Source organism: Oratosquilla oratoria, chromosome 12 (genome assembly GCF_046742065.1).
Source record: "Oratosquilla oratoria isolate Oo_2021 chromosome 12, ASM4674206v1, whole genome shotgun sequence".
Taxonomy (NCBI): Eukaryota; Metazoa; Arthropoda; class Malacostraca; order Stomatopoda; family Squillidae; genus Oratosquilla; species Oratosquilla oratoria.
Window position 1 is genome coordinate 53,287,583 of NC_134788.1, and position 23,578 is coordinate 53,311,160.

General features: G+C 41.3%; 1 protein-coding gene across 2 annotated transcripts in view; it reads right to left on the minus strand.

The window, feature by feature from the left end:
- LOC143031768 (protein phosphatase methylesterase 1) overlaps positions 1-23,578 on the minus strand; it is a 54,328-nt gene that overhangs the window by 3,480 nt on the left and 27,270 nt on the right. The window contains exons 8-10 of one of the 2 annotated variants that reach the window (XM_076196019.1): positions 17,992-18,163; positions 13,505-13,637; positions 7,720-7,908 (exon numbers count right to left, since the gene is read on the minus strand). In XM_076196019.1, coding sequence (XP_076052134.1) covers positions 7,890-7,908; positions 13,505-13,637; positions 17,992-18,163 — 324 coding nt within the window. In that variant the 3' untranslated portion in view covers positions 7,720-7,889. The remainder of the gene's footprint in view (positions 1-7,719; positions 7,909-13,504; positions 13,638-17,991; positions 18,164-23,578) is intronic. The other variant, XM_076196018.1, reaches the window with a different exon arrangement.

A 23,578-nucleotide genomic window follows, 5' to 3' on the forward strand; every position in this document is an offset into this window, starting at 1 on the left:
ATGTATTAGACATACATGTATTAAAACATAATTGGTCTATTATCTCAACTACCACGAGAAACTTTAATAACTGTTTCAATCTGACTGATTATATCTTTTTGTAGTGGAAAATAAAAACATCCACAGAGAATTTGAGTTGTAAGATATTACAGGTCGAGGGGATGGTGGCTCAAACCCTGCCACTGGTGAAGTTGGATCAAATTCAATGCTACAAAGTCCTCTGTAAGGGGCACCATCCTAGCCTCCCGATAGGGGGAAATTTGTGATGTTAAACCACATCATCATATCACAATTCCTGTGCTGTGTCTTGTGATACTGCTTCTGACCCAGGGCAGTGGGCGAGATACAGGGATGACCCGTCATCCAGGAGGAGCCGAGATAGGAGGGAGGGAAGGGGATGGATGGGAATGGAGTGTGTGGGGATGGAATGTGTGGGAGTGGATTTTATGCCTTTATTTTTTTTTTTTTTGGCTACCTCCCTTGTAAGGGGGAAATAGCTTTGGGTATACATACGTACAATTCCTAGTCGTAACACTATTTCTCTCTGAAATGCTGCCTTTCGTTCTAGATGCCACGTAACATGGATGCTTCAGTGTCAAATACCCATCTGCCAGCACCAAACTCAGGGATGTCAAAACATTTACGAGGATGGTAATATTTGACAACATCGGATGAATGAACCATAAAAAAAAACCAGCCAACTCACTGCTGCTAGCACCCACTGTTCATGCACACGCTAATGTCTTAGCCAACTCGCTGTATGCCACACGTCAACACTTTAACATCTATATTCGATTCATATGTTTATTTTGAATGCTAGTGGGTGGATCTATTCAGAAGCCCTAAAATATATCAAAGGGTCATGTGTGATTGACAACAAAGGACATTTAGCCTTCCTGAATTTAGGTCTAACCACTTCAGTACAAGTCAAAATCTCACGCACAGCATCGGCTGCCATATGTACGATGCATCACACTACTCACATTATAAAATGTAAAGTCACTGCTGTATTACTTGTTCTCTATCACTCCGAGTAATAATAAACACACAGAAAACGTGATCAAACCAATTCACAGAATCCAGGGGTGTATATATATGAAAAAAAAAAAAAAAAAAATCAAGACACTGACGACAGCAGCATCCTCGTGTACCCACTCGCATCTCATGTAGGCATCATCGTACCAAAGTGGTTAAGAAAGAAATGGTCAAAAACTCCTTTACCAACAGTGTTTAACCCATTCAACTCCGATGACAAGATGTCTTGTCATTTGGTCAAATAAAACAAAAAATCATAATAAAACAACAAAATGTTTGATGATCAAACAGCACCAGAAAAATATGACGTCATCAGTCCTCCTCGAGGAGGACTGACGACGTCATATTTTTCTGGTGCTGTTTGATCATCAAACATTTTGTTGTTTTATTATGATTTTTTGTTTTATTTGACCAAATGACAAGACATCTTGTCATCGGAGTTGAATGGGTTAATGAATGGATTAGACTCCGTAACCCTGTAGTGAGCTCTGGAGCAACTGATTGTTGTAAGAAATGAGGTAACTTCATGGATGAGAATTAGGTCGTAGTAGACACTGAACAGCCTAGTGTAGGTCTTATGGTCTCTTGCAGTCTTCCCCCATTCTAACGTTCCAAAAATGACTTTCACTGCACTGTCTGACAATAATAAAATTTGTAAAATTACATCAATCAACCACTTCGATATGTTGACGCTTATGTAGGCGTTATGAAGCATGAGTGGATACATGAGAATGTTGGCATGTCTTGATTATATTTTTTGCAGTTGTACACAAGTTACTCCTGGATTCTGTGAATTGATGTGATCACATTTTCTGTGTTTATTATTGATGATGATGGTATGGTTTAACATCACACACTCCCCCCCTATCGGGAGGCTAGGATGGTGCCCCTCACAGAGGGCTTTGGAGCCTGGAATTTAATGAACCATGTCCTTGGTTTGACTTCGCCAGTGGCAGGATTTGAACCACCATCCCCTTGACCTTCGCCGTAAATAATGACGCCCTAACCCGCTCAGCCAGTGAGCTTTGTTGTTTATTATTACTCAGAGTAAAAGAATGAGTAATGCAATTTGACTATATATTTCGTTACGTGAGTAGTGTGATGCATCGTACATATGGCAGACGATGCTGCATGCAAGAATTTGACTCTTACTGAAGTGATTAACCCATTCAACTCCGATGACAAGATGTCTTGTCATTTGGTCAAATAAAACAAAAAATAATAATAAAACAACAAAATGTTTGATGATCAAACAGCACCAGAAAAATATGACGTCATATTTTTCTGGTGCTGTTTGATCATCAAACATTTTGTTGTTTTATTATTATTTTTTGTTTTATTTGACCAAATGACAAGACATCTTGTCATCGGAGTTGAATGGGTTAAAAGCATCATGGTCCTGTCAGCAGTATTTCGTGCGTCGATACCGAACAAGGCCTGAGGTCATTTCTCCTCATCTTCTCTATTTCCATCTGATGGAATAAGGAGGGGCGGTTGACATGCTATGTTCCCTCCAATTTTTTGCCATGAGTATGCACGGGAATTTACATGTGTGCAAACTTTGCCTTCTCTGAAAAGTATGTGCACACCCAGGCAGCAAAGCCATTTTGTTTCCAATGGAAGCGCTACATTTAGACGAGGAAAAAAAAAAATAATAATAATAATAAAATAAAATAAATAAAATAAATAAATTATTGGTTTGAGGGTTGCCAAGTTACCATATTGTAAGAGAATTTAGAAAGCTAATGTTTGGGTGGAACTTCTTTATTGAATGGATTCTAATATTTGAAAACCTTGTGTGTACACATTTTTTCTTTATGTGCGCTAGTTATGAAACATATGTGCACATGCACACAGCTTAGAGGGAACATTGTTGCCATGCAAATCAAGTGGCTGGCCTTGTTGTGGATGTGCTGTGCCTTGCTGCATTGCATCAGACCCTGGGCAGTGGGCAGGAGACATGGATGACCCTTCATCCAGATGGAGCTGAGAGGAGAGAGAAACTAATAGGTGACGGATGGGAGTGGGATGGGTCAGGGGTCTGCATGGGATGTCTGGTTACCTTTCACACAAGGAGGACGAAGCCTTGGGTATATACATACATACTATACCAAAGGTTTTTTCACCCTTACATGGGAGGTAGCCAAAAGACAAAGGCATAGAAACCACTCCCACCCATTCCATCCCTATCACACTCCACTCCCCTCCACCCTCTTATCTTGGCACCTCCTGGATGACGGGTCATCCCTGCATCCTGTCCATTGCCCTGGGTCAGAAGCACATCCACAGCAAGGCCGCTTCATTAAATTGGTGACCCTCCCCCTCTGGCAGAAATGGAGAAGACAGGGAGAAATCCCCTTTGGTGTATAGACAGAATAAATGCGTCTTACTGCGTAGCTTCTGACCCAGGGTGACGAGCAAGATGCAGGCACGACCCGTCATCCATGAGGGGCCAAGATGAGAGGGAGGGGGTGGTGGATGAGGGTGCAATGGGTGGATGGGAGCGGAATGGGTGGGAATGGAATTATGCCTTTTGACGTTGGCTACCTCCCGGGTCTTTCTGGGTCCAGACCAGACCAAGGAGGTAGTAGCCATATCACATCAGAGCACACTACATGCTCTGGACAAAGCAGGGTGTGGTGGTTACGCCAAGTCCTGCGGAACACTGCACACCAAAATTATGGTAGATTGCAGAGACCGACAACAGCTTCCTGGATGAAGGACATCATAACAACATCATAGAGAGTTGTCTTCCCACTGCCTGTCATCAACTTCCTTCTGTTTGGAGGTGCAGCCCCACAGGGCTGGCCCTTGGTCTTCATAATGGTCCTCGGACAGCAGTTCTTATCCTTTTTCAGTTCCCGTACTCCCTGATATCTCAGAAAATGTTCTCGTACCCTCATCTGGTACAAATACGATGCAAACGTATGAAAAGGTTTAGCGATACAAACCTTGCTTTGCTTTCTCATAGTAAATCTACAGTACCATTGCACTGGCTGTCATGTCTCGTACCCACAGGTTTCAAGGTTTCATATCTTTTTATTCAATTTTGTCAGCATTTCCAACACCTTAACCCATTAAACTCCGATGACAAGATTCTTGTCATTTGGTCAAATAAAACAAAAAATCATAAAACACCAAAATGTTTGATCAAACACCAGAAAAATATGACGTCAGTCCTCTCGCTTCGCTCGCAGCGAAGCGAGGAGGACTGACGTCATATTTTTCTGGTGTTTGATCAAACATTTTGGTGTTTTATGATTTTTTGTTTTATTTGACCAAATGACAAGAATCTTGTCATCGGAGTTGAATGGGTTAAAAGACAAGCTGTGTCTTGCTGCATTGCCTCTGACCCAGGGCAGTGGACAAGATGCAGGGATGACCCATCATCCAGGAGGTGCCAAGATACGAGGGAAGGAGGAGGGTGGATGGGAGTGGAGTATGTTGGGGATGGAATGGGTGGGAGTGGTTTCTATGGCTTTGTGATTTGGCTACCTCCCTTATAATGGGGAAAAAGCCTTTGGTTTATGTATGTATGTAAAAGTGAAGATCTTTTTATAAACTTCGTCAGTGCACTCATCCCTCATTTTAATGGACAAAAAAAAAGGGGGGGATATCAGTTTGATAATGCCAATTGTCTGCAGTTACTGACACTACATCTGTAGTGGCTAATGTCAACAATTACATTATGAAAGAAAGAGGAATAACACAGTACTTTTTAATCAAGCACACCATCCAATCTGACAGTGTAAAATACCTGTACACTATCTATATACACTATAATAAAGTCAATCAAATATTTTTTTGGCTACCTCCCTTATAAGAGGGAAAAAAGCCTTTGGTGTGTGCATGTAGGTAAAATCCGATTTATCATGGATGGTGGAGAGGCATTGCTGGTATGCCACAATCGTGTAGCGGGACTTACAGACTGAGTCGGCTGCAATGTATTTTGTCCGTTGATTCCGATATCCGTTAACCTCTTCGGGGCACATCGCACGTCTGGCAGCATTAGCTGCCCAACGTGCGATGTTGCGTCATAATAATTGCATTATAAAAAATAAAGTCAAGTGCTCAATCGTTCGTTCTCTTTCACCCGTGTATTTTGATAACCATAGAAAATATGATGAAGCCAGTTTAGAGAGAATGGAGGTTACATAGGTACGACTACAATAAATATAATCAAGATGCCGACGTCGGCATCATCGAGTACCCACTTGCTCCTCGTGCAGCTTACGTAGGCGTCACCATATGGAAGTGGTTAACCTCTCGAATGTGATGACACCTACGTATGTGTCACAAACCATGAGTGGGTATGTGAGGATGCTGACGCTGGTGTCCTGATTATTTTGTTGCCGTACTTGAGTAACCTCCGTATTATGTGAACAGGCTTAATAGCATTTTCTGTTGTTATATTTATTCAAAGTCCTCTGTAAGGGGCACCATCCTAGCCTTCCGATGGGAGGAATTTGTGACGTTAAACGATATCATATCATATATTTATTCAAGGTGAAGGAAAACGAGGATAACGGCAGTAACTTTATAATGCACGCATTGGGATGCATCATCGGACATCAGGCAATCCAATGTACATACATATACCAAAGGCTTTTTCCCCCTTATATGGGGGGGTAGCCAAAAAGAAAAAAGCATAGAAATCACTCCCACCCATTTCATTTCCCATATATTCCACTCTCCTCCACCCTGCTTCTTATCTTGGCACCTCCTGGATGACGGGTCATCCCTGCATCCTGTCCACTGCCCTGGGTCAGAAGCAGTGTCGCAAGACACAGCACATCCACAGCAAGGCCACTTCATAAATTCGGTGATCCAATGTACATGCAAATATTTGATTCATATTGAGGAGGTTAAATGGAGGTTCGTCTAATTGAGGGATGAGCGTATTTCTGTCACTTTAACCACTTCAGTATGAGTCAAATTCTCGCGCGCAGCATCAGCAGCCATATGTACGATGCATCACACTACTCGCATTATACAACATAAAGTCGCTGCTGTATTACTTGTTCTCTTTTACTCTGGGTAATAATAAACATAGAAAATATGATCACATCAGTTCACAAAATCTGGGGTAACTCATATACAACTATAAAAAGAATATATAATCTAGATGCCGATGCCAGCATCTTCGTGTAACCACTTGCAACTCATGCTGCCTACATAAGTGTCATCGTACTGAATTGGTTAAAAGTGATATCTGGCATCTGCTCCCCTTCTCTTACCACTCTTGGCCAATGACGTCGACAGTGCCGCACTCACACAACACACCAGTCTGAGGCCGACGATATAAACAGTCCGGCACTGACAACACACATCAGTCCAAGGTTTCAGAAGGGCCCAATGAATGTTGCCAGCTTCTTTGGGGCTACGGGTTCCTGGTCAGCAAAATTTGAGGTGACAATGGATGATGGGGGGTTAATGCAGCCAGAATGGATGACCTGACGGATGTGGTTATAGGGGACGTAGCAGCAGCGATAATGGGAGACATTGGTGTAGTAGTCGGATATTGGTATGACTACAAGGAAACGACAACACCAAATGTACACGGATATTTGTATTGGCAGTAGCATTCCAAGGAAGACTGATAATAACGTTGGCATCAGCGAAGTTGACGGGCCCGTGCTGACGACGGTGACAAAATGCGACAACTTGCAGTGCACTGTGGGTGTGCTGGCAGTGGCATGGTTAGGTTGGAACGATAACGAGGAGTGGCGACTTTCACGAACAACGGAGATGGCCATGCTCGAGCCCAAGCTGCATTGTGACGACTTAGATACATCGAGAGAAGAACGGTTTGCATACAACGAATGGGTGGGTCATGCACACAACATTCATAATTTAGTAATCAAAGACAATTATCATTTCGTAAACATGACGGTTCGCTGTCGAGCTTCGCCTTCCAGTCAGCCTTCAAGACCATGGCCAATTTTGGCCACGTGGTTCGTCTGAATGCCTACAAAAACAGTGCTGCGAAATTATTCTTTAGGTAGATAGATGCGATAATAACTTTTGCCTCAAGCGTCACTAACTGGAAACCCAAAGCCCCGTGGCAGTTGGCAAAGGTTGTCAGGCCCTCCAACGACGAATCTCTCTGGGACGAAATGCTATACTCCTGTTTTGTGTTGTGTTTGTGTGGGACATCATCTTCCGTCCCTGGAGAGAATAAAACCAAAACTGAGAGAAAGAGACAGAAAGAGGTAATGAGAGATGAGAGATGAAGAGACGGAAAGAGAGAGAGCCTAGTCCCGGTTCAGAGATCAAATGTCAGCCCCTTGGGGCTGCACCGCCGTGCATGGGCTCGGGTAAACAGTTTCCTCCGATGCCGATCTTAAGGGACCACCACGTAGCAAGTATTTGTTGTTGGTCCCAGTAGACAAATTTCACAGCCGTTAATTGCATGCTTCCCAGTACGGTGACTGCTCGTAAGGAAAAAAAGAAAAAATAAAAAAAAAAAAAAAAAAAAAAAAAAAAATCTTGAAAAGCAAGCAGTCCCATGCTTTTGCTGGCATTCCTATGGATGAAAGCAATGCTGAAACAGCGCACAGACCTCGCCAGCTTTTGTGTAACAGACGCTTTTTTTCCAGAAGAGTCTTTTGTCTACACAACCTTCAACACGCGGCCCTGCGATGTCATAAATACATTGGTATATGAACAACATATATTACAAACATTCATAGCTTTTAAAACAAGCCAAAAGGCTTCGGAGTAATCTTCCTTCTTAAACGTAAGTAGCAACCAGCTGCATTCTCGACGCTTTTGTCGTTCCTCCCTCTCCTTTGCAATGTCCCTCGTCACAGATGAGATGGTTGGTTACATTGTCACTAACTCCATCGGGCCTATTAGCACGCGGGGAATGTCCTGAAAATATCAAGAGAAGACTGAGCATTTCCCCAAGAGGAACTACTTTATACACATGCCTAGACTAGAATATGTGGCGACATTGTGGTCACCCAGTACCAAAAAGAATATAAAGAAAATCAAAAGAATCCACAGAGTAACCACAAAAATGGCTCCTCCACTTTCAAACTTGTCATATGAGGAGAGACTGGCTAAATTGGTGTTACTGACTCTGGAGCAAAGAAGAGAGAGAGGCGACCTACTGACCATCTACAGAATCATGAAGGGCACAGAAATACTTGATAGAGAGGACTTGTTAACCCATTCAACTCCGATGACAAGATGTCTTGTCATTTGGTCAAATAAAACAAAAAATCATAAAACACCAAAATGTTTGATCAAACACCAGAAAAATATGACGTCAGTCCTCGCTTCGCTGCGAGCGAAGCGAGGATTGACGTCATATTTTTCTGGTGTTTGATCAAACATTTTGGTGTTTTATGATTTTTTGTTTTATTTGACCAAATGACAAGACATCTTGTCATCGGAGTTGAATGGGTTAAACTGGGACAAGAGAAACACAAGAGGACATGGACAGAAACTCAAAAAACATAGTTATAGAAGAGATCTGAAGAAGAACAGTTTTCCACATAGAGTGGTGGACACTTGGAACAAAATGGATGAAAAAATAGTGTGTACAAAAACCGTTCATGATTTTAAGAGGAACTGCGAGATATAAAGGCAGGGCACCACGAGCATAGCTCCCCTTCCCACAAAATACAACTAGGTAAATACAGACAGATATAAACACAGTCTCATTCCTTCTATTGTACACTTATTGAACATCTAATCCAGACATCATTTTAACACAACTATAATTTTTTATATGTTCATGTTTTATATATTTGTATGGTGCACAATCACTTCAGCATCATAATATGTATAGGTAATCCTTTATTATGTACCCTCTTACCTTAATAAGTGTATTTTCAGCCTTTGGCTGCCACGTTTTCAATAAACTGTTTATCATTATTATTAGGTCTTGCAACACTGCCTCTAACCCAGGGCAGTGGACAAGGTGCAGGGATGACCCGTCATCCAGGAGGTGCTAAGATAAGAGGGAGGGTGTAGGGGGGTGGAGTGTATTTAGGGATGGAATGGGTGGGAATGGTTTTAAGCCTTTTTCTCTTTGGCTACCTCCCTTGTGAGGGGGAAAAAGCCTTTGGTATATGTATGTATGTATTACTATCATTATTACACACACATGGATAAGGGTGTGGAATGTTACATGAACTTCTTTGCAGATGCAAAATTATTACAGCGAGTACTGAAACGGACTGTGTGACTCACTACAGAGAGATCTGAAGAGGGTCTGGGAATGGAGTCAGAAGTGGGAAGTGGACTTCAGCATAAAGAAATGTATCATAACGGAATTTGGGAAAAAAGTAAAAAAAGATATCAAGACAACATAAAACTGGTGCAAAGGAAGTAAAGAAAATGGGACCTGAAAAAGACCCGAGAGTAATCATTACAAAGGACATGTCCCCTAACAAGCCTAGGATGAAGAAATGGAAAAAAAAAAAAAAAAAAAAAAAAACCTAGTCACACTGATAAGGCCAAGACTGGAGTATACAGCGACACTATGATCACCCAGTACTAAAGAGAATACAAGGAAAATTGAGAGAATCCAGAGAGCAACTGCAAAGATGGCCTCAACACTATCAAAAATGTTATATGAAGATTGTCAAAACTAGAATTACCGACTCTGAAACAAGGAAGAGAAAGAGGTGACTTGTTGACCATCCATACAATTATGAGAGGTGTGGAGGTCATTGATAGAGATGACTTATTAAGTTGGGATAAAAGAAACACAAGAGTACATGGAAGGAAACTTAAAAAGGACAGTTATAGAAGAAATCTGAAAGAATAGCTTTCCCCACAGAGTGGTACATGTGTGGAACACACTTGATGAATCAATAATGTGTGCAAGAACAATACACGAATTTAACCCATTCAACTCCGATGACAAGATGTCTTGTCATTTGGTCAAATAAAACAAAAAATCATAAAACACCAAAATGTTTGATCAAACACCAGAAAAATATGACGTCAGTCCTCGCTTCGCTGCGAGCGAAGCGAGGATTGATGTCATATTTTTCTGGTGTTTGATCAAACATTTTGGTGTTTTATGATTTTTTGTTTTATTTGACCAAATGACAAGACATCTTGTCATCGGAGTTGAATGGGTTAAGGACAACTTAGACATGGCGAGATACAAAGACGGGACACCATGAGCATAGCTCCCCTTCCCGTATGATACAACTAGGTAAGCAAGAACCACATAAGAATGAAAGAGACTGCAAGAGACCCAAAGGCACTAGGCAGTTCCATGTCCATTACCACCTGTTATTCCCATCCATAGTTATCTAACCGTTTCTTAAAACAACCGATAATTTCAGAATTCACCACATGGTTACTAAGTCCATCCCATTTGTTAATCCCTCTATTTGTAAACCAATTCTTGCCTATTTCCTTCTTAGATCTAAATTTGTTCAATTCAAATCCATAACTATGAGTCCTGGCATGCTGTCTTAATATGATGACCTTGTCTGCATTACCCTTGCATCATTCAGACTATCACCCAACAATGAAACAATACATACATATACCAAAGGCTTTTTCCCCCTTATATGGGAGGTAGCCAAAAAGAAAAAGGCATAGAAACCACTACCACCCATTCCATCTCTATCACACTCCACTCCCCTCCACCTTCCCTCTTATACTGACTCCTCCTAGTTGAGGGGTCATCCCTGCATCTTGCCCACTGCTATGGGTCAAAAGCAGTGTCACAAGACACAGCACATCCACAGCAAGGCTGCTGCATTAACTCAGCGACCCCCGCTCTCCATCTCCTCACGCAGAAAAGGAGAAGATGGGGAGAAATCCCTTCGGGCTGCATCAATCTATTTCTCATACATACTCCCTCACCCCCCATCCCCCCCCCATGCATCACAGCATCATCTATACACAACCCTTCTCCATTCACCCCTATCTTCTGTCCTTTCCCGTCCTTCCTCCACAGACATTCCCCTCTTTTGTAATGCCCCTTTCACCCCATCCATCCATCTCATCCTAGGACGCCCCCTCATATTCACTCCTTCCACCTCTGCCTTCCACACTTCTTTTACTAATCTTTCTCCACTTATTCTTTCCATGTATCCAAACCATCCCAATACTCTTTCATCAACCCTATCTCCCAGCTTCCTTTCCACCCCTGTTCTCCTCCTCACCTCCTCATTTCTCACTCTATCTAGCCTAGTAACCTCTATCATACTTCTCAGACATCTCATCTCAAACACATTCAAACTCCTTCTCTCTTCCTCTCTTATGTTCCATGTTTCTGCACTGTACAGTGCTATCAGCACAATCATTCCTTCATACACTCTCCTCTTAGCATCCATTCCCAAATGTCTATTCCTCATTATACTTTTTAATCCACCCAAGGCATTTACTTGCTTTTATCAAAGTACATTCTACCTCCACCCCAACTCCACCCTTTCCTGCCACATTTACACCCAAGTATCTAAAACTATCCACTTCCTCCAGTTTCTCAGCCTTAATGCTCACTTACAGCCTACTGTCACTCTCTCCCCTTGTACATCATCACCTTACTTTTGCCCACATTTATCTTCAGCTTCCTTCTTTCACACACCTTCTCAAACTCTGTCACTAACTTCCTCAATCCCTCCTCTGATCCTGCTACAAGCAATGTTCCCTCTAATTTTTTGTTGCGAGTGTCCTCAGATATTTACTTGTGTGTAGACTTTGCCTTCTCTGAAAAGTATGTGCACACCCATGGCAGCAAAGTCTGCTTACACTGAAAGTGCTACAGTTAGAAGAAGAAAGAAAAAAAAAAATGATTGGTTTGATGGTTGGCAAGTTTCCATATTTTTAGAGAATTTATAAGTTGATTTTTAGGTGGAACTTCTTTATTAAACAGATTTCAATATTGTCTGAAAACCTTGTTGTGCACATATTATTTTTTATGTGCGCTAGTCATGAAACATATGTGCAAACAGCTTAGAGCAGCATTTCTCAACCTTGTTAACCTTGCATAACCTTTTAAAATGAATTGTATGTCTCAACACCCCCCCCCCCCCCAAAAAAAAAAAAAAAAAAAAAAAAAAAAACATATACCATATCTTTCTCATTTTATTTTCATCGTAATAATAGGTTAGGGCGTCATTACTTGTGGTGAAGGTCAAAGTGAGGGCGGTTCGAATCCTGCCACCAGAGAAATTGAACTAAGGGCATGGTTCATTAAATCCACGCTACAAAGCCCATGAGGGGCACCGTCCTAGCCTCCCAATAAGGGAGGAGTGTGTGACGTTAAACCATAAACAAACAATAAACTTTTACCGCGGAACCCTGGTTGAGAAATGCTGGCTTAGAGGTGTGGTATAGTGTTCTAAGGGGCCCTGACGTTCGACATGAGCAGGGCACCATAGGGTTACAACGACTCTTTGGGCATGAGGCCCTCATTGATAAATACGTAGGACGTGGCATCATTTTCCTTCTGCGCAGGGAATACGACGTTACCCCCAAGTCAGTCTTTCCCCGTCTTCTGCCTTACTGGGAGCATGTAGCTCTCCTACAGTGATTCACTCCATGTACACTTACATACATACATACATATACCAAGGCTTTTTCCCCCTTCCAAGGGAGGTAGCCACAAAAGGAAAGGCATAAAAACACTCCCACCCATTTCATCCCTAAATACACTCCACACCCCTCCTCTCATCTGAGCACCTCCTGGATGACGGGTCATCCCTGAACCCTGCCCACCGCCCTGGGTCAGAAGCAGTGTCGCAAGACACAGTACATCCACAGCAAGGCCGCTTCATTTAATCGGCGACCCCCCCTCTCCGTCCCCCTTTGCATATAAGGAGAGGACGGGGAGAAATCCCTTCGGGCTGCGTCAAAATTTACTCACACATACTACCCCACCCCCCAGCCTATTCCTCCTCATGCAGTCACAACATCATCCATATACAACCATTCTCCACTCACCTCTGTCTTCCGTCCTCTCCCTTCCTTCCTCAACAGACATTCCCCTCTTCCCCAAAGCCCCCTTCACCCCATCCATCCACCTCATCCTAGGACGTCCCCTCATGTTCACTCCCTCCACATCTGCCTTCCATACCTCTTTTACTAGTCTTTCTTCACTCATTCTTTCCATGTGTCCAAACCATCCTAATATTCTTTCATCAACCCTCTCTCCCAAATCCTTTTTCACCCCTGTTCTCCTCCTCACCTCCTCATTTCTCACTCTATCTAGCCTAGTAACCCCCACCATACTTCTCAGACACCTCATCTCAAACACATTCAAACTCCTTCTCTCTTCTTCACTTACATCACAATAAAGATTCCAAACGTCCCCCGAGGCATTTCTGTTGCACACATTACAAGAGAAACCTTGCCGTCTATCCCCTCACCTCGCCTCCATCAGGACGTGCATCCCCGAGAGAATCGTGGTTTCGTGAGGTAAGTAACGCTTACTCTTCCTCCTCCAGATAAACCTGTACCTCCTCCTACGAGAACTCGGCAGTCGGCTCACCTGTGAAAGTCTCCGCAGGGCTGTGTGAGTTTGTACCTAAGCATGAACGTGGCGAGGACCTCGGCCACACGGTCCGGCACATCCTCATGCACGGCGTGGCCGCACTGGGGGAGCACCTGCATCTGGAACTTGCCTGTTGAGGACGGCAGAGGTTACGTCAAACGAACATAAACAAGAGGAAGAGTACGTCAAACAAACATAAACAAATTAAATATTAAATAACATACATACATATACCAAAGGCTCTTTCCCCCTTACATGGGAGGTAGACAAAAAGCAAAAGGCACAGAAACCACTCCCACCCATTCCATCCCTAATACACTCCACTCCCCTCCACCCTCCTCCCTCCCTCTTATCTTGGCACCTCCTGGATGACGGGTCATCCCTGCATCTTGTCCACTGCCCTGGGTTAGAGGCAGTGTCGCAAGACAGCAAATCCACAGCAAGGGCACTTCATTAAATTGGCCACTCCCCTCTCTGTCCCCTCATGCAGAAAAAGAGAGATGGGGAAAAATCCCTTTGGGCTGTGTCAAATTTTTCTCACACATACTACCTCACCCCCCATCCCCCACCCATTCCAAATATTAAATAATAAACAACAACAAAATAATACTGTAAATAATGAATAATACATACATACATATACCAAAGGCTTTTTCCCCCTTACAAGGGAGGTAACCAAAAAGGAAAAGGCATAAAATCATTCCCACCCATTCCATCCCTGAATACACTCCACACCTCTCCACCCTCCCTCTCATCTTAGCACCTCCTGGATGACGGGTCATCCCTGCACCTTGTCCACTGCCCTGGGACAGAAGCAGTGTCACAAGACACAACACATCCACAGCAAGGCCGCTTCATTTAAATAGGCGACCCCCCCCCTCTCCATCCCCCCATTGCATAAAAGGAGAAGACGGGGAGAAATCCCTTCGGGCTGCGTCAAATTTTGTTCACACATACTACCTCACCCCCCCCATCCTCTCGCCCATTCCACATCATGCATCACAACATCATCTATATACAACCATTCTCCATTCACCCCTGTCTTCTGTCCTCTCCCGTCCTTCCTCAACAGACATTCCCCTCTTCCCCAAAGCCCCCTTCACCCCATCCATCCACCTCATCCTAGGACGTCCCCTCATGTTCACTCCCTCCACATCTGCCTTCCATACCTCTTTTACTAGTCTTTCTTCACTCATTCTTTCCATGTGTCCAAACCATCCTAATACTCTTTCATCAACCCTATCTCCCAACTCCCTTTCCACCCCTGTTCTCCTCCTCACTTCCTCATTTCTTACTCTATCTAGCCTAGTAACCCCCATCATACTTCTCAGACACCTCATCTCAAACAGATTTAAACTTCTTCTCTCTTCCTCTCTTATGTTCCATGTTTCTGCCCCATACAGTGCTGTTGGCACAATCACTCCTTCATACAGTCTCCTCTTAGCATCCACTCCCAAATGTCTATTCCTCATTACACTTTTTAATCCACCAAGGCATTTACTTGCTTCCCTCAATCTACATTCTACCTCCACCTCCACTCCACCTTTTCCTGCCACATTTGCACCCAAGTATCTAAAACTATCCACTTCCTCCGGTTGTTCTCCCTTAATGCTCACTTCCAGAGTCTGCTGCCACTTTCACCGCTCGAACATCTCATCACCTTACTTTTACCCACATTTATCTTCAGCATTCTTCTATCACACACTCTCCCAAACTCTATCACCAACTTCCTCAATCCCTCCTCTGATCCTGCCACAAGCGCAGTGTCGTCCGCAAACAACAGCTGGCTCACCTCCCACTTTCCTCCATTTTCTTTAACCATCTCCAATCCCTTGCCCACTACCCTTGCATTTACCTCTCGCACCACCCCATCCATGTACAAGTTGAACAGCCAGGGCGACATAACGCATCCCTGACGAAGTCCCACCTTTACCTCGAACCACTCACTCTCTCCATTTCCAATCCTGACACAAGCTCTACTACTCTCATAAAAACTCTTGACGGCTCCCAGAAGCTTTCCTCCTATCCCGTATATCCACAACACCTCCAACAGTGCCTTTCTATCTACCCTGTCATAAGCCTTTTCCAGATCCATAAAAGCCCAAAAAACATAATTCCCTTTTCCTTTAGCTTTCTTACATATCTGTCTTACCACAAAGATCTGATCTACACAACATCTACCCGTCCTAAATCCACACTGTTCCTCACCAATTACTCCCTCTGTTCCTCTTCTAATCCTCTCAATCAAGATCCTCCCATAAGCCTTCCCAACTACACTTAACAAGCTAATCCCTCTGAAACTACTACATTCACACTTGTCCTCTTTTCCCTTGTAAAGTGGAACTATACAGGCACTCCTCCAGTCCTCCGGCACTCTACCCTCTCTCCAGCAAACATTAATTATACATACATACATACATACATATACCAAGGCTTTTTCCCCCTTCCAAGGGAGGTAGCCAAAAAGGGAAAGGCATAAAAACACTCCCACCCATTTCATCCCCAAATACACTCCACACCCCTCCCACCCTTCCTCTCATCTGAGCACCTCCTGGATGACGGGTCATCCCTGCACCCTGCCCACCGCCCTGGGTCAGAAGCAGTGTCGCTTCATTTAATCGGCGACCCCCCCTCTCCGTCCCCCTTTGCATATAAGGCGAGGACGGGGAGAAATCCCTTCGGGCTGCGTCAAAATTTACTCACACATACTACCCCACCCCCCACCCCCCTGCCCATTCCTCCTCATGCAGTCACAACATCATCCATATACAACCATTCTCCACTCACCTCTGTCTTCCGTCCTCTCCCTTCCTTCCTCAACAGACATTCCCCTCTTCCCCAAAGCCCCCTTCACCCCATCCATCCACCTCATCCTAGGACGTCCCCTCATGTTCACTCCCTCCACATCTGCCTTCCATACCTCTTTTACTAGTCTTTCTTCACTCATTCTTTCCATGTGTCCAAACCATCCTAATATTCTTTCATCAACCCTCTCTCCCAAATCCTTTTTCACCCCTGTTCTCCTCCTCACCTCCTCATTTCTCACTCTATCTAGCCTAGTAACCCCCGCCATACTTCTCAGACACCTCATCTCAAACACATTCAAACTCCTTCTCTCTTCTTCTCTTATGTTCCACGTTTCTGCCCCATACAGTGCTGTTGGCACAATCACTCCTTCATACAGTCTCCTCTTCGTATCCATTCCCAAATGTCTATTTCTCATTACACTCTTTAAACCACCAAGGCATTTACTCGCTTCTCTCAATCTACATTCTACCTCCACCTTCACTCCACCTTTTCCTGCTACACTTGCACCCAAGTATCTAAAACTATCCACTTCCTCCAGTCGCTCTCCCTTAATGTTCACTTCCAGTCTACTGCCACTTTCACCCCTTGTACATCTCATCACCTTACTTTTACCCACATTTATCTTTAGCTTTCTTCTATCACATACTCTCCCAAACTCTGCCACCAGCTTCCTCAATCCCTCCTCTGACCCTGCCACAAGCGCAGTGTCGTCCGCAAACAACAGCTGGCTCACCTCCCACTTTTCTCCATTTTCTTTAACCATCTCCAATCCCTGACTCACTACCCTAGCATTCACCTCTCGCACCACCCCATCCATGTATAAGTTGAACAGCCAGGGCGACATAACGCATCCTTGACGAAGTCCCACCTTTACTTCAAACCACTCACTCTCTCCATTTCCAATCCTAACACATGCTCTACTACTCACATAAAAACTCTTGACAGCTCCCAAAAGCTTTCCTCCTATCCCATAAATCTGCATAACCTCCCACAGTGCCTTTCTGTCTACCCTGTCATAAGCCTTTTCCAGATCCATAAAAGCCAAAAAAACATCCTTCCCCTTTCCTATAGCTTTCTCACATATCTGTCTTACCACAAAGATCTGATCTACACAACCTCTACCCGTCCTAAAACCACACTGTTCCTCACCAATTACTCCTTCTGTTCCTCTCCTAATCCTCTCAATTAAGATTCTCCCATAAGCCTTCCCTACTACACTCAACAGGCTAATCCCTCTGAAATTACTACATTCACACTTGTCCCCTTTTCCCTTGTAAAGAGGAACTATACAGGCACTACTCCAGTCCTCCGGTACTCTACCCTCTCTCCAGCAAACATTAAATAATCTCGCCAACCAGTCCACCATCACTGAACCTCCCTTTTTCAGACATTCTGCATGACATCCATCCAGACCAGGTGCCTTACCTGCTTTCATCAACTTTACAACTGCCTTCACCTCATCCTTCCTTATTTCTCCTCCATTCTCCTCACTCATCACTCTCATTTTCTATAAAATAAATAATAAGTAAGAAATAACAACACATATGAGGAAGGGAGAGAAGGAAAGGAAGTGAAAAGGGGAAGAGACAAAAAATAGATTATGACGAGAATAATACTGACAACAACAACAATGACAACAACTTCATTCGTGCGAACGCAACTCCCTTGGTACGCACCTTGCATCTGGCCAACTGTAAGATCCCTGTCTAGACGATCGATCCCGGCCAGCAGTAGCATTTTGGAAGGGTACGAAGCGAGGAACTTTGTGGACAAGCCCTGGAACCATCCCGACCAATACTTCTCCGTGGATGACAAGTCGATTCTCCAACCATACTTGGGGCTCGCTACCTGTTTGGAAAGAGTGCAAGTTACTCAGCTGGTTATGTCCTGAGGGTTTCAATCCGTCCTTGTGCGACTAAACACGACAGACGTGTCATTTGGCTAAACATAGTCTGGTCAAGATAAAGACGATCCATCGATCAATTGGTTGCCCCTGGACCCGGGCCCCGACATGGGTAAGTGCCCCCCCCCCACACACACACACCACCACTACCACCACCACTTTCCACATCTGATGGTCACCAGCACGATTCACATGTAACATTCATCCACAAAACAACGTTTATTACACACATCATTCATACACACAACTCATGATAAATAAATCATGCACTGAAAGTACATCAGGGGGAATTTGCTTTACCTTCTTTTCATCAAAAGTGCCCCCCCCCCAAAAAAAAAAAATACATATATATATATATACCAAGGCTTTTTTCCCCCTTACAAGGAAGGTAGGCAAGAAGGAAAAGGCATAAAATCATTCCCACCCAGAAAAAAAAAAAAAAAAAAAAAAGAAAAAAAAAAAAAAAAAAAAAAAAAAAAAAAAACAAAAAAAAAAAGGGCCCGGCCCTGGTCTCTCTTGCAGAAGACCCGTAGCCTTTAGGTAAATGAATAGATACGCCAATTACTAAATGAATCTTTTAATCAGGTCATTTGTAACTTTGGAGTATTTCTTTTTTCTAATGTTTTTTGTACTTCTTATTTTCTCTGCTGATTCCTTAATGATATTCACTACATTCAAATTAATATCTTCCATGCTGTCTAACATGTGTATATATATATATATATATATACTTATATATATATATATATATACATATGTACATATATACATATATATAACATATATATATATATATATGTATATATATACACATATATACATATATATAATATCATATATATATACATACATATATATGTATATATATATATATGCATATATATATACACATATATATGCATTATATATACACATATATATATATATATATACACATATATACATATATATATATATGAGAGAGAATGTGGGTGGGGAAGGGCAAACGAAGATGTGTTAGGAATAGAGTACTCTGAAGAAGAAAAAGTTGGTCGCAACATTAGGGCAATAAAATCTATTCCTAACACATCTTCGTTTGCCCTTCCCCACCCACATTGTCTCTCATTTGTCTGAAATAATCTTAAACATATATATATATATATATATATATACATATATATATATATAATATACACACATATATATATATATATATACACACACCAAGTAACGTAGGTGTCGTAACACACGAATAAAATAAAACTTAAACCCACTCTCAGAGAAAGATAAGCTGAGATACAGAGTAAAACCGTATATTTCGACCACTGACTGTGGTCCTCTTCAGCAGTTACAATTATAGGGTACATAATAACCTCTTGTCTATGTACCCTATAATTGTAACTGCTGAAGAGGACCACAGTCAGTGGTCGAAATATACGGTTTTACTCTGTATCTCAGCTTATCTTTCTCCGAGAGTGGGTTTAAGTTTTATACACACACACACACACACGTCGACTTACGACCGAGTTCGGTTCCGACAGACAGGTCGTAAGTCGATCTGGACGCAAGTCGGTCTTTATATATATATACAGCATATATTACCCTTTAAATATTTTTTGTTACTGTATATATATATTGCATATTATATTTAGCATACTGAAATAATCTTAGCATCTTAGAACTATGTTGTATAGTATTTCTTAACCTTTTTATAATTTTATCTGATTTTCTTTGGGAAACGTAGCCTAGGCCTAAGCATACTGAATAAAATCCTATCATCTTTAACCTATGATATCTAATACTGTACGAGTAATTTCTAACCTTTTTATTATTTTACCATCAGACTTTCTTTAAGAAACGTATGCATACTGAATAAAATCTTATCTTTGAGCTATGTTGTTAAATATTCATTAACTTTTTTTATAATTTTCGTTAGGAAACGTAGCCTAGGCATACGCATACTGAATAAAGTCCTGTCATCTCTGACCTACAAATACGTTTTTGTTGGTTACATTAAAATCATTACAAGGCAAAATTAGGATTTTTTTTATTTCAAAACACATTCTTTTCGTTTACGTACTGTACCGAAAATATTGTTATCGACAACAGACTAGGCATAAACAAAGTTTACTGTTACATTTTATTAATCGCAAAACATAAAAATACAAAATACTGTACTGAACATATTGTTATTGACAACAGACTAGGCATAAAAAAAGTTTTACTGATACATCTTATTAATTGCAAAACATATAAAAATACAAAATGCAAGGCAAAATTAGGATTTTTTTTTTATTTCAAAACACATTCTTTCCGTTTACGTACTGTACCGAACATACTGTTATCGACAAACTTGCCTAGGCATAAAAAAATATTGTTACATCTTATTAATTGCAAAACAAATAGAAATACAAAAATACAAAATGCAATGCAAAATTAGGAAACATTTTACTTCAAACAAAAAATTGAAAGAATATTTAGCTGGCTGGGATGCTGACGCTTTCGGCAGCCTGCCGAAACTATCGCACTAGCGTCTCGCGGCGTGCGGAGTAATTGTGTCTACGCTGCCAGACATAACATTGCAATTCTATTACTCTATCAAATGTTAAATATTATTGCACTATTTCGTGGTCATAAAGTCGATCAGTCGTAAGTCGCATATGTCGAAAGTCGACGACTACCTGTATATACATATATATATACATATATATATATATATATATATATATATACAGGTAGTCATCGACTTACGACCTATGCGACTTACAACTGATCGACTTTACGACCACGAGATAGTACAATAATATTTAACATTTAATAGAGTAATAGAATTGTAATGTTATGCCTGGCAGTGCAGTACAATTACTTTGCACGCCGCAAGACGCAAGTACGATAGTATTGGCAGGCTGCCGGCAGCGTCAGCATCTCAGCCAGCTAAATATTCTTTCATTTTGTTTGTTTGAAGTAAAATGTTTCCTAATTTTGCATTGCATTTTGTATTTTCATATATTTTGCAATTAATAAAATGTAACAGCAAAACTTTTTTTTTATGCCTAGGCTAGTTTGTTGTCGATAACAATATGTTCGGTACAGTACGTAAACGAAAAGAATGTGTTTTGAAATCAAATTTTACCTTACATTTTGTATTTCTATATGTTTTGCAATTAATAAAATGTAACAGTAAAACTTTTTTATGCTTAGTCTGTTGTCGATAACAATATGTTCGGTACAGCATTTTGTATTTATATGTTTTGCGATTATAAAATGTAAGAGTAAACTTTGTTTATGCCTAGTCTATTGTCGATAACAATATTTTTGGTATAGTACGTAAACGAAAAGAATGTTTTGAAATAGAAATTTTCCTAATTGTGCCTTGCAATGATTTTAATTTAACAAACAAAAAAGTATATGTAGGTCAAAGATGACAGGACTTTATTCAGTATGCGTAGGCCTAGGCTACGTTTCCTAACGAAAATTATAAAAAAGTTAATGAATATTTTTATATTAAAGAACGTAGCTCAAAGATAAAACGATTTTATTCAGTATGCATATGTTTCCTTAAAGTCTGGTGGTAAGATAATAAAAATGTTAAAAAATACAGTATCTAATATAATAGGTCAAAGATGGTAGGATTTTATTCAGTATGCGTAGGCCTAAACTACGTTTCCCAAAGAAAATCAGATAGAATTATAAAAAGGTTAAAAATACTATAAAACATAGTTCAAAGATGCTAAGATTATATCAGTATGCAAAATATAATATACAATATATATATATATATATATATACAGTAACAAAAATAATATATAAAGGGTAATATATACTGTATATATATAAAGTCCGACTTGCGTCCAGATCGACTTACGACCTGTCTGTCGGAACCGAACTCGGTCGTAAGTCGACGACAACCTGTACATATATATATATATATATACACACATATATATATATACATATATATATACATATATATATGCATATATATATGCATATACATATATACATATATACACCAAAAAACCTTCCCCTCTTGTGAGGAAAGTAAATGAGGCAAAACGCACACTTACTTCATATGCATTAAAACCTATTCAACAGCCTTCGCATTTCGGCACTTTATGGATGAGGGGCCATCCCTGTCCCCTGTCACACTGCTCGGATTGAAGGCAACATACAGGGATTTCTTAATTTATGCAAGCAATACGTTCCTGAAGGGATCGTGTAATGTAAAAATCGCATAAAATGAACGGTTAAGTTTTACTATTGCTTACTTGATTTTTTACTACATCGTGTTATTCTAAATAATCTATGTAATATGAAAAAATTACTGGGATTTTTACCTTGTATTATTCCAAAATCACACATTCTAAACATACATAAATTGTGAAATCCCTGCATTAGGACTGTTTCCATAGCAGGGCCTGATAGCTACCTCTGCTGCTTCAAATAAATAATAATATTAACAATAATGACATACATACATATAACAAAGGCTTTTTCCTCCATACCCCAAAAAAAAAAAAAAAAAAAAAATCCACTCCCATTCTATCCTCCATACTCCACTCCCATCCACCCCCACACTCCCTCTTCTCTTGGCTCCTCCTGGATGACAGGTCATCCCTGCATCTCGCCCACTGCCTTGGGTCAGAATCAGTGTCGCACTACACAGCACATCCACAGTGAGCCTACTCCATTAAATCGGTAAACCCTTCCCTCCCCATGTAGAAAAGAAGACAGGGAAGAATTCCCTTTGGGCCGCACCAATTTATTTTTCACACATACTCCCTCACCCAACAATAATAATAAGGTTGCTTCAGGTGTCACCGCTGGAAAAGTGCAGCCCTGCGGCAATCTTCGGATCTTCCCACAGACTTCTCTACGGGAAAAACTGATCTGCTACCTGAGATGCAACCACAATACAGAAGACAGTACATGTTCTACTACTGCGTCTCCCAACCGCCTCACCAGGGGCAATGAACTGACTGACACTTACCTCTCCTGACAGCAACACAAAATCTCTTTGACAAGTACTTATGGACTGAAATTGCGACCATGGCCCATTTCCCAGAGGCTGCAGCTTACAAGAGATCCAGGGCACAACATACCGACTGATTGATAATTTAGAGCAGCGTTTCCCAACCTTTTTACCCTTGCGTAACCTTTAAAATAAATTGCATGTCTCAAGGAACCCCTGCGTAAAAAAAAAAAAAAAAAAAAAAAAAAAAAAAATCTTTCTCATTTTATTTTCATCATAGTAATAGGTTAGATAGAATGATGTCTGTATCACATTATCAAAATAACCATGATTATGTCGTGCGGGTTTAATATTACGTATATGAAATTAAAAAAAAAAATCAAAAGTGCATTAGCTTATCTCGCTTGTT